Source organism: Lemur catta, chromosome 11 (genome assembly GCF_020740605.2).
Source record: "Lemur catta isolate mLemCat1 chromosome 11, mLemCat1.pri, whole genome shotgun sequence".
NCBI lineage: Eukaryota > Metazoa > Chordata > Mammalia > Primates > Lemuridae > Lemur > Lemur catta.
The window spans coordinates 49,611,989-49,624,624 of record NC_059138.1 but is presented as its reverse complement, the minus strand read 5'-3'; the positions used below and the strand labels follow the sequence as shown (position 1 = coordinate 49,624,624).

The 12,636-nt window shown below is 36.1% G+C and overlaps 1 protein-coding gene across 2 annotated transcripts in view; it reads right to left on the bottom strand.

Annotated features, from left to right (window-relative positions):
* ADAM22 (ADAM metallopeptidase domain 22) overlaps nt 1-12,636 on the bottom strand; it is a 209,559-nt gene that overhangs the window by 38,832 nt on the left and 158,091 nt on the right. For both annotated transcript variants that reach the window (XM_045564912.1, XM_045564913.1), the window contains exons 18-24: nt 11,586-11,666; nt 8,761-8,811; nt 8,471-8,534; nt 6,681-6,786; nt 3,916-4,035; nt 1,166-1,334; nt 243-357 (exon numbers count right to left, since the gene is read on the bottom strand). In XM_045564912.1, coding sequence (XP_045420868.1) covers nt 243-357; nt 1,166-1,334; nt 3,916-4,035; nt 6,681-6,786; nt 8,471-8,534; nt 8,761-8,811; nt 11,586-11,666 — 706 coding nt within the window. The remainder of the gene's footprint in view (nt 1-242; nt 358-1,165; nt 1,335-3,915; nt 4,036-6,680; nt 6,787-8,470; nt 8,535-8,760; nt 8,812-11,585; nt 11,667-12,636) is intronic.

Here is a 12,636-nt window from a genome sequence, read left to right as displayed (position 1 = left end):
TGAAGTAGGACAAGATAAGGCCAAATCCGTAGACTACGTTATACACAGTATTATAGGTCATTACATTTTAATGGAAACGATCAGTTTCACAAAGTGGACCCCAGTTGTACATTAAAATTCATTATTATGAGGATATGATTTATGAGTTATCATAAAAATAATTCAAATAAAAATGTCTGAAGGGCAGTTTTCTTTTTCCTTATGTATAAAGACCACACAATGATACCAAATTAAGCACCCACCATTGCCAGACAGAGTGATACCAGTCTTTTCATCATCATTGTGAGGGAAGTAAGTGTTGCAGTCGGCCCCTATCCAGTGTCTGTTACACACACACTTCAGCTCATTACTGCAAACCTGAAATCCAAAATCAAGCTAGAGTAAACATCAACCCTCTGGTACAGAGACATGAAAAATAAACACTAATTTATAATTATTAATATTATATGCTTAGAATCTGATAATATTAAAAAACTGGTACTTTCTTAATAATACTAATTACGTTATTTCTCACTCCAATACCTAAAAAAATATTTGTTGACCCAAAGGGAACAATGAATCTCAACAGAGGAATTAATCTATATGTAAAAGAAATCCATGAAATTATTGTTTTGATTTTCATTAACTTAAATTTTATGAGGGAGATTTTAAAAACTAAGCAGAAAAACAATCATCAGTCCATTATGCAATAGAAAGGGCTTTTTTCTTCCAAAGTAAGGGTCTTTAGGCAAAAATGGTATTAATTTTTTTAGGAAGCAAAACAAGATAAAGAGAAGCCCAACAAACAAGCGGGAAGGCCTGATGTTCTGCAGCAGTCTGAAAAGAAAGCTTCACAAGGCTGTAACCCTGGCTCCTCGACCCAAGCCACAGAAGCTAGCAACCTCAGGGTCACAGGAACTAAGAACTCCCACAGATAAAGCATAGAAAAAACTTCACATAGAAATAACAATTTTTTTAATTATATGAAAATAGTCTCTCTTCATTCGTCTACGCAGGAAATAGAATCTACACCCCCGATCTTATAATTCAAAACACCTTTGAATGTAGTAAGAAGTAGGAGAGTGTTAGGTTTCCATTATTAGAGAGATAGCTGTTTAGGGTCATATCTATTTCTATGCTATAAAAGAAATGAATACTTCCCCATGATGAGGTACTGAATACTTACTCCATTTCCGGAACAAATAGTGCCTTCTTTACTGCTTAAGCAAGTACTAAAGTTGAAGGAAGCCATGGGAAGACACCTGTGTTCTAAACACATCATTTGGGGACCACAAGGTGTCCCATCTTCCACATAGCCAAGATCTACATCTTCTTCAAGCCTTACATGCCCGCCACTAAAAATAAATAGGGAGCAAAAAGAAAATGAGATTCCATTAATTCACAGTCATCTTGAGAACATGCTCAAAAACCTAAAAGTGGGCAATATCACTTCCCCCATTTTCTACCTGTTATTTAATAAAAACCAGTAGCATAAGCATGTTCAAACTCTAAATGGAGAAAGCAATTGAATCTTTTAATCTAATTCTTTTTGGAAAAATTGATATAGCTTAATATTTAATATCAACATGATGATTATAACAAGGGCCTGAACTGAAATAGCTTTATCATTTTGCCTTGGCTACCACATACAAATTAAGCCATTATTTCCAGTATTTGATTTGCTAAGTCGGTTTTAAGATTTCAAATGTGTTTCAAACAAGGAGAATTGGTTTTGGTTTACATTACCCAAAAAGACTGCATATGTACAAATTATATTTGAGAATGACTAAACTATTGTAGCTTCACTAGTCAAAAGAGCAAGCCCACACATTATGGAGATGCTATGCTCTCCTGGAGTCTCTGACCTGCCATCTGTCCTGATTGTCTCCATGTGCCTGGCATCCTAGAGCTACAAATCTTGGAGCTCCCCTATCAGTTGAGGAGGATTGCTCTCTCTCCATGATGGAGATCTTGTTTTCTGTATTTCCTGTATTTCTCTTCCTTGGTTTACTCCTTCATTTTGGTAGAGTGCAATTTCTAGTAGCTTCCTGAGAAAGGGTAAATTTTGGAGAAACTTACATATCTAAAAATGTCCTTATTTCCTACCCTCACACGTGACAGATATTTGCCCAGGGTACAAAATTCTAGTCTGGAAATAATGTTCTCCATTGTCTTCTGACTCCAGGGCTCCTTTTGAAAAATCCTAAACCATTTTAGTTTCTAAGTCTTTGCTTTTTTCTCCTCTCTGGAAACTTTCAGGATTCTTTCCTTTGTCTCAAGGTTCTAAAATTTCATGATGATATATTTAGATGTGCCTCTAATGTCACTCCTTGTACCCAGTACTTGGTGATCCTGTTAATATGGAAACTCAAGCCTTTCAGCTCCAGATAATACTTTTGAGTTATTCATTGATAATTTCCTCCCTGCTATTTTCCCCACTCTTTATTACTTCTAATTTGGTGAGTTTTTCTCTCTGTTCCATTTCTTTGCTTTTTTAGCTCTACTTTCTGGAAGATAATTTCAACCTCTGTGTTTTATTTGTGCCATCATATTTTTAATTTCCAACACATATTGGAATGATCCCTGTTTCTTTTTTCTTCTCTGAATGTTCCCTTTTTTTTTGTTTAAATAGCACCTTATTTTCTTGTTTGAAGTCTCTTCTCACTCATAAATATTGAGAGGTGGTTTCCCTTTCCCCCTTGTTGTTTTTGTCTCCTTTTTCATGTTTGAAACTTTCTTCACATGTCTGATAATCTGCTCATATTTGAGGTAAGGAACCAAATAGATGATTAGAAATTCTAGGGCTTTCTGACTGAACATCACTGAGGCTGGACCACTCCCATTCAACACTGTCTGCTGTCCTCCAGCTTGGAAACGTTCTCTATTATTCTCTGCAGAGTATAAAGCTCACATCTGCCATAGGAGGGTGGTCATCTTCCAAACTCAGTTTCCCAGTTTAGCTGAGTCAGGGAAGTAATCTGTGTATCTAACAGCTTCTTTAGCAGACTTTCACTTACTTTATTTTAGCCCCTTCACCACCACACCTTCCCTCCCCCTTCCAAAAGTAGATGCTGCTGCCAATTTCTGAGTCGTTTGAGAAGTGACAATATATCTTGGGTTGCTTCTCAGTTTTCCCCTTTGCTGACTTAGGAATTCAGCTTTCTTTGCTAAGTCATGTGCCATACATTCATTTGCTTTATACATTCCAAAATTTCTTTACTATTGTCTCTTCTCCCTTTCTATACTTCCCTGTGGATACATGAACTCTAAAAAAGATCCATTTAGTGTCGTTTTAGTGGGATTTCAGAAGGGAGCAAAAGCAGATGCATATATTTAATATACTAATTTTACCCAGAAGTCCTCATTCATTTTCCTTAGTAAGAATGAGCTAGGCTGGGCACAGTGGCTCACGCCTGTAATCCTAGCACTCTGAGAAGCCGAAGCCGGAGGATCACTTGAGATCTGGAGTTTGAGACCAGCTGAGCAAGACTAACACCCTGTCTCTACTAAAAATAGAAAAAAATTAGCCAGGCGTGGTGATATGCACGTGTAGTCCCAGCTACTTGGGAGGCTGAGGCAGGAGGATCACTTGAGCCCAGGAGTTTGAGGTTGCTGTGAGCTAGGCTGACCCCACGGCACTTTACTCAGGGCAACAGAGCAAGACCCTCTCTCAAAAAAAAAAAAAAAAAAGAGCTAAACCCAACAAGATTTTACTGAACAACTACACATAAATCTATCAACCACATAATATTCCACATTCTTCTATTTCTTATCTTCTTTTTGTCTCTTTTCTGTCGGGATTTACTCAATCACCTCTATGAACTATATTCTATTTTGACTTACTAAATGCACATAAACTGAAAACAGATGTAGTCCTAAGCTGCATTCCTGGTAAGTAAGATGACTAATGTTCTCACAAAATGGTTAGATAATTACCTGCAGTTTAATGTTCTTCCCTGCTGCACAACTAAAGTAGATGTGATTTCGCCATCGAGTTCTCCAAGCCTTGGGATATTACCAATATTGGTACATAAAAGGTAGCCACATAGTACATCCCTGTGTCAAAAGAGTACCAATTATTTATTTTTTTCTCCAAAGGTTTAGCAAACCACACATATAGCTGAACGATGATCTATCGTTTTAGCATTTGTTTTTCATCAACTATATTATTTACTCATATGCCAAACAAAATAAAATTATTTTAAACTATTACTGGTACACCCAAATCCCAATTGTTTTCTCGCTTTTCCTTTACTGTCCATTAGTTCAAGTATTTAAAGAAAATTATCCATCAAACGGACTTCTATCAGAATCTGTTTTTCCATAACACATCACTAGATATGCCCAACTATTTTTTAATATTTGTTTAAGTGAATGAATGACCTTTGGATGAGCATTTTTTTCTGGAATCCAGATGTTGCTTCAACCTGTCACCCCAGAATTAAAGAAGAAATTATATATTGTGTATATTTTATTGATTTCCAACTACAAAGGCTCAACACCCTTTTTCAATATATTTCACTACTCCCAACTATCACATATGCTTCTAATTTAACTTATAAAATATTTTTACAGGTCTTAAATACTATCTTACATATTCTTTATTTCTAATACATTTTAATTATTAATAGTGATAATGGTTAACATATATTTTAATAAATGTCTTATGAAGACTAATCAGTAGGCCAGAAAGATTAGATATGGAAATATCAGACTTTATCAGATGAAGAAAAGAGAAAAATTAAAACCTGCATCTATCACCAATATAGAAAAATATTTAGATAAATAGAAATTTATTCTTTAAAATAATTTTTTAAATTGTATCATTTTACTGTATCTATCATAAACAAAAGTGCTTTCTCAACACAGAAGAGATATTCATTCAAAATTTTTTTGGGGCCGGGCGCGGTGGCTCACGCCTGTAATCCTAGCACTCTGGGAGGCCGAAGTGGGTGGATCGCTCAAGGTCAGGAGTTCGAGACCAGCCTGAGCAAGAGTGAGACCCCGTCTCTACTAAAAAAGCAGAAAGAAATTATCTGGCCAACTAAAAATATATATAGAAAAAATTAGCCGGGCATGGTGGTGCATGCCTGTAGTCCCAGCTACTTGGGAGACTGAGGCAGGAGGATCGCTTGAGCCCAGGAGTTTGAGGTTGCTGTGAGCTAGGCTGACGCCACGGCACTCACTCTAGACCGGGCAACAGAGTGAGACTCTGTCTCAAAAAAAAAAAAAAAAAAATTTTTTGCATTTCATTTATGTATATGAGCTTACTAAGTAATTTAGAATATATAAAGAAAATTAGACAAGCTCTTTATCCTCAAGGAAATTATATTCTGGATGAGAAGATGAATCACATACATAAACAACTTTAACTGAGGACAAAGGCCATAAGTAAACAGGGCTGTGGGAGTTCAGAGGAGAAGGGAAAGATGATTTATTTCTAGAGTAAATCAGGAAATAATTTATAGAGAAAGTGCCTTCCACTTTTTTTTCTGCTTTGAAGAATGTGTAAATTTTTAACTGCCAAAGGTATGAGTATAAAGGAACCTTCCTGAGGAATAAATAGCACAAACACAGGCATAAAGGTAGGACAGTGTAATGTACATATAAGGAACGGTTAAGGTCTGCTAGATTTGGAAGGAAAGAGAAGAAAAGATAAAAAATGTAGTTAGGGGCAAATTGTGGAAGAGGTATAGAGTCAAGCTATTTTATGTATTAAATGAGACTATGTCATTCAGCAAACTGGTGAAGAGAGAGTTCTCAAATCAGACTGCCTGAATTCTAATTTGACTTATTATTAACATCCTATGTATATGACCTTGGATAAATTAACCAACTGTGTCTCAGTTTCCACCTCCCTAAAAATGGGAAGAGTGCCATAAAGATTAAATGACATAGCTAGGCATGGCAGTTCACATCTGTAAGCCCAACACTTTGGGAGGCTGAGGCAGGAGGACTGCTTGAGGCCAGGAGTTCAAGACCAGCCTGAGCAACATAGCAAGACCCTGTCTCTACAAAAAAAATTAAAAAAATAAAAATTAGCTAGGTGTGGTGGCATGTACCCATAGTCCTAGCTACTTGGGAGGCTGAGATGAGAGGAGAGTTTGAGCCCAGGAGTTTGAGGCTGCAGTGAGCTACGATCGGGCCACTGCACTCTAGCAATGGGCAACAGAGCTATACCTTGTCTCTTTTTTAAAAAAGAAAAATAAATATTAAATAGCATAGCTTATTGTGAAGTGTGATACAGTACTTAGCACACAGTGTGTACATATGAACAACGTGCAGAGGGAAGACAGAGTAAGGATCACTCTGAGGCTTCTAAAGAGAAGGACAGTAAGATATTGAGACCTTTGGCAAAAGCAGGTGGTTTAGGAATGTTAGAGCCAGTTAATTCAATTCAACAGCACTGAGTATGTGTTCTGGTAGCTTCATTTCTGTTGCTTTTGAGATGGGCTAGAGAATGTCTTCTAGGTAAGAAAGTCCTACACCTGCTACAGGTGTGACCTGGGCCTTAGGAGAGAGGTCAGGATACATGCTAAGATTTGGAAGCCCTCTGTGTGGGTGATGCTGGAGCACTGGGAGGAGATGAGGCAAGCAGGCAACGCACACTTCGTGGGATGCAGAAAACACGATCTTCTGGCCACTCAATACTTATGCTTATAATTGACTGAGGTATGAATTCCAGGCTAACTTCACCTCACCGTTTGTTGCACTGTATCCACGTGTCTTTGTCCTTCCCACAGTTACCCTTCTCGGTCCCTTCGATATTCAGTTTCTCATAGCAGTATTTGTCTGATGCTGTCACCTCTGCAGCAGAATAAAATTTTCTATCAGTGAGGGAGGTAATGTGTGGACTGCTCAAAATGTTTTCAGGAACGGAAAACTGCAACTTAAGAACACTTCTTCATTTCAGTATAACCGACTGCAAAAATTGTACCCATGGTTCACAAGAGTTTTCTTATATCATAGACATTCACAACGCAGGTACAGTTTTCATGAATGCTCACTTGAAATTTGGAAAAATAAAATATATTTAGATCTGATGAGACTCAGGCTATAAAAATAACACTCCTCAGGATCTGGACAATAATTAGGGGAAGATGATACCAAATGGTTCCTTAAATAAATATTCTGTGCTTTAAACTCAGTGCCAAATATAATGCATGAATTTCTCAGCAAATTTTAATTATAAAGACAATTTTATTAAAATAGTTATGTACTATAATTAGATTCAAGAAACAGTGATATGATTTCTACTTTGCTCACTAATTCTTAACAGCTATCAAAAACAATTTTATTTTGCTTTTAGACAAGCTTGAATTCATGCTAAATCTCTGAGAGTCAAATAACATTTTAAGGTATGTCAGCATCTTTGTCAGGTGTTTATCTTTTCTGAAGCCAGGTTGGTTGATAGAGTTATCTAAAAATTAAAACAAAATGACTTTTCCAAGCTAATCAAAGGACTGTGTGTGTGTGTCTGTGTGTGTATTTAAAAACCAATTAATTATGTTGGTAGTTTCTTTATCTACTTCGTGTTGTCAGCTGATACTTTTGCACAAGTGGAGGAAACAAAAGCGATATGTCATTGTTCAGAGTACAAACCTGTAGGACTAAATTTTTGCCCCAACTAGTATTTCTAGTTGTTTAAAGAGGGCATACACTTCCCCTCCTAAAAGGATTGTAGTCCCTACCTATGACTATAGGAATTATTATTATTTTTATAGCTTTTTTTCTGATACAAATTGTTGAAAGAGTTTAGAACAAAAACTGCTTTTAAAAGTTTGGGCCAGTCATACTTCCATTATAGAAAACAATATATTACTCAAAATTTACATATAAATTTAAATAGAGTATAAATTTAAATATAAATGTTATATATTTTCTTCTGAAAATCTGACAAACTTTGAAGGCAATAACATTAAACTTTCTTTCCGATATAAGAAAGTAACCTCAGCAGAAGTTCACCTGCAACTAGGAAAGCCAGCTAGAGTTTAAGAAAGACAGCTGAGGAGGAAAAAACAACTCTAACTAAAATGCTACAGTTCTAAGTCAAGGATGCCCTATCCAGGGTCCACGTCCATCCCATATGGTTGTACTGGTCTTGCTTAAGGGCACTCAGCTGAGGAGAGTATATGTGGAGCTGAAATCTAGGTTTGTCTATTCTCCAAGCTGTGCACCCCAGCATGGGCTTCACCTGCCTGGCAGCGAAGGCACCTTCTGATTTGTCCACAGGCACCATCTACTGGTGAAGATGTGTGAGGCTGTGTCTTCTCAAAGGAGGTGAATTACTCTAATTTCCAGAAACATGTCCCTTCTGAGACCTGCGGTGCCTTTAAGAACCTCCCAGTCATAAAGTAGTCAAAAATTTACTTCTGTGCTGGTTTCAAGAATGTATTATATAAAAAAGAACATTTACGTCTAGTATACATGCCCATGAGAAGTCTGCCTGATGGCACATTTTAAAAATTATTAAGCCACACTATTTACTTACTTTGCCCCCAGATGTATTTGCATTGTCTATCCCTGGTTTTACATCTTCCTCCAAAGCAAATTCCCTAAAATGGAAAACCAAATACCGGTTATCGATGCAATGGCTGCTTGTGTCAGATAACTGAAAAAGAAAATATGATTGGGTAAAATAAAAGATCAATATTATAAAGGCCTTTAATCTGCAGAACTGATTACAGAACATTTACAGTGATCCTCCTATTTTGGTAAGATTTCAGTATTTCTTTCATGCCAGTACACATGAAAAATTTTCGTAAAAATGAAGTGACCTACCTGAACACCATCACATGAATATCCATCCATTTTATGAATATTAGGGGCACACTAGGGAAAGAGAACAAACTATGAACCAAACACAGAGCAAAATATCAGGCTGAGCTAATCTCTTCAATGCTTTCATTTTAAAAATCACTTCTGGTAGTATGGCTAGTCCCTTAAACCATCTAAAAATAAAAACAAAGATCAAGAGAAAGCAAGAGGAACTACACCAATTGGTGTACTTTTCCCTAAAAATGGGTAAAAATAGTTGATTACATAGCAGCAAATAAAAGAACTGACTGCAATAGACTCAGCTAATGGTTCAATTAAGAGCATCTTGCTTCATACAGATACACCATTCTTCAGAGCAGGGAAAAGAAGAGCACAAAAGCAAAGAGTGTGTCCACATACATGGACAAACAACAAGTTTTCTCTCTTTTGCCATAAAAAGCAATACAGCCCTTATGCTTAAAATAGTAACATTGAAGCAGAAGTCTACTTTGAGAATATTAGAAAAGGACATGCTTTATAACCCCATTTTTTCCCTTGCAGCAATTACAGAAAGTTACAAAGCATTATTGTTTATGAACAGACAGTAATTTTCAAATTTATTATACATCTTTTCCTATCATTATAGTAATTATATAGTCATTTGAGAAAAGTTGGGAAATATGAAAAATAGAAAAAAAATGAAAGACAGAAGTCATTCATATTCCCACCATCCAAAGGCAGCTACTTTTTATATTTTGGTACATTTTTCTCTCCACATTTTTCTGTAAAAATTGGTATTTTTAAACACAAGTATGATCAAATTACAGATAATATTTTATATTCTGCTTCTTCCTTTTATTGTCAGCACACAAATTCCTCAAGTCATAATTTTTTGTAGTACCATTTTTAATGGCTGTAACACAATGCATTGAGCTAACCATATACTAAACAATCACTTCAATCTCTAATTATTAATAATTTATGCTGCTATAATAATGCAACAAGAGTATTAGTAGATGTGCACAAACATCATCTTTGGATTTAGGACTATTTTAAAATTCCTGCTTATTTATAATCACATTCCAAAGAAGTTGCTCTGAACACTTTCTGCCTAGGAGCCTTAGCGGTAATCATTCATTGAATCCTCATCATCACTAGGTGTTAGCTTAGAAAACATTGCCACTTAGATAGCAAGAAAGGAAAAATACTTCAACATGGAAGACCTTTAACCTCTTAGGATGACTAATTGAAAAATAAAGCATTTTTAATGGTCAAGAGAGGTATACCACTATTGAATCCCTCTTCTCTGAAGAAAAAAATATGTAGGCAGTCCTCACTTTGCACAGCGCTGGTATGCATGAATTTCAGTTTTCATGGTTTTGTTAAAAAAACACCAGTCCCCCAGCAACACAGTTCCAATTTCAGTTACCACAGTTATTAACTGAGAGTAACTGCATAAAGCCCAGCTTTGCTTCAGTCAACTGATCCCTAGGCAAATAACAGGTGCCTCTCATGATCAGTGACACATCTTGTCACTTCTTTCAAAGTTGGTCAGTGATTGGTCACTCCCCATTTGTTTATCCAATTCATGCACAGACAGCAAACTGTGTAGCTGTGTTGCCTTTTTGTCTTCCAGTGACATCATGTGACATTTTACAAAAATGGGTAAGCAGAAAAGGGAATAGCCAACAAAGGTGGAAGTGCAGCAAAGACATGAAAAATGGTGACACCAGAAGTGAAATTCAGTTTGGACATAAATGGAGTTATATGAAAAAATAGCTGCCTGTGGGAACGTTGACACTGTTGTTCAAGAGACTCTAGATATGCAGACAGAGGAACTTAGTGACGGAGGACTTATTGACAAAAATGAATGAAGTAATTGTGAAATAATATAAATGAAGATGTCCCAGAGGAGGTGATGCCGGCAAGAAACTTCACCTTCACATCTTCACATCTCTCAGAGATATTGCATGACATTGAAAGCACAAAGAATAAAAAATGTTGAAAGCTGATCCAAACTTAGAAAGGAGTGTAACAATTCAACAAGGCATAGAAAAGATGCTTGCTCTGTATCATAAGGTTTAAAACAAGAAGGCAAGCACAGTTCAAACTACTGATAAGTTTTTTACAAAAAATAAAATATTTCAGTTCTCAAGGTTTAGGTTTTAATTTATAGCATGCTAAATAAATATTAGTTTATTCTTTTCCTGTGCATTTAAAACTAACAGTAAGAGAGCTTTTAATAGTTTGACAGCATTTTTTAAAAGATATAGAACAACTACAATATTTTTCTTTGATTATTAAGACCACTTTGCATGGTTTTAGCTTGTACGATCATTTTTATGGTTTATCATTACCATGCAAAGCGAGGACTGCCTGTATGTACACCGATCCTTCTGAAATCTGTGAACACTAACCAAAGTTTATACAATTTCCCTATCTTTTCTATCTATAACTAAATGCCATTACATTCAAGAAGAGCCATTAACCGCTGAGGTGGTGCAAGCAAGAGTCAAGAAAGAGAAAAGGGTCCCTTCTCTTCAACCAGCTGAAGAGAAAGAATTTGTGTTTCTTCCTTCACTGAGTAGATAAAAAGAAAAATATGTTATACTCTCTACCTAAAAACAAAATAGTTAAAGGCATGCATGCAGTCTTAGGTTAGTTCAACATTGAGACAAGATGATGCTGATTATTGAAACTTAAATTCCTAAAAAATAAAAAGAGAGTGAGAAGTGATGTGAAAGAGAGCCGTGAGTAGTTTGTCCATTTACATGTCTCCTGGCAGTCAGTGCACTGAAGATTCCCCCAATTTTTCCCACAGCATTGAGAGTAATTATTTTATAAATTACCTGGCTTGAATTTCCTGAACATGTTTCACGAATATCACAATCATTTACTGCTTCTCGGCACACAGTGCCCATAGGCTGAAACTAAAATGAACACAAATCAATGTTTAAAACTGTAAAAGGGGGAAGAAAAAACAAAGCTTACAATATCGCCTTTAAAAAACCAAAATGAAAATTGTTTGGCTATAAATACCTTAAAAACTATTTTAAGATGGTAGTCTGTGAAAATCACAGTTACTGGATAAAATGTTATTTTAACAATTGTAAGAGAGTTTCTTGTGTATGAAGTACATTCCCTAGTCATCACACATAAACCCTACAGTATCCTGCAAAAATCGGCTAGTGCTTGATGGTGCCTCTCCACAAGGACAAGCTAGTCCAAGTTCTATTAATAGTAATGCTTCCTTCCAAACAGCTTTTGGATTTACACTTTACTCTTCATTTTTACTGACACCTTCATCATGTTACTACTCATTTTTTGTCTTATCTGCCAAGAATTTGAAAGTTATATTTCGGGCTGAATCACACACACACAAAAAGTTAGATTTACTGGCAAAGCTATTTCCTCCCATGCTTTCCCTTCTTTTCTTCTGCCTCATGTTCAGATAGACTTAAATGTTGGTCTTTTATTCTTTTCTAATGTTTCTCTCATTTATGATGTATAGGAGTTTCGTTTTTTTTCTTTTTTCAACTATCTCAAATACTTCTAAGTGTGGGAGTTGCACAAATTCATTTTTAATCTCATTAGATTTATAAATTGCAAGAGTGCTCATTATAATAATATGGAACAGAGATTCATAGTTATTGTACTTCCCCTTCCCTCTTCAAGCCCTCTCTTTTTCCCTCTCCAACATTTGGAGCTGGATGCTACTATGCTTGTGTTTCTGCTCACAAAAATGTACATATTATTCAGTTTCCTCAACTTTCTGTATAAACAGCATCTTCTCTCCCTGCTCAGAACCCTCCAGTCATTTGAGTTTCCTGCTGTTCCTAGAACATGCCCAGCCCACTGACAACTCCAATCAGGATTTCAGTGGACTGTTTTTTTTTTTTT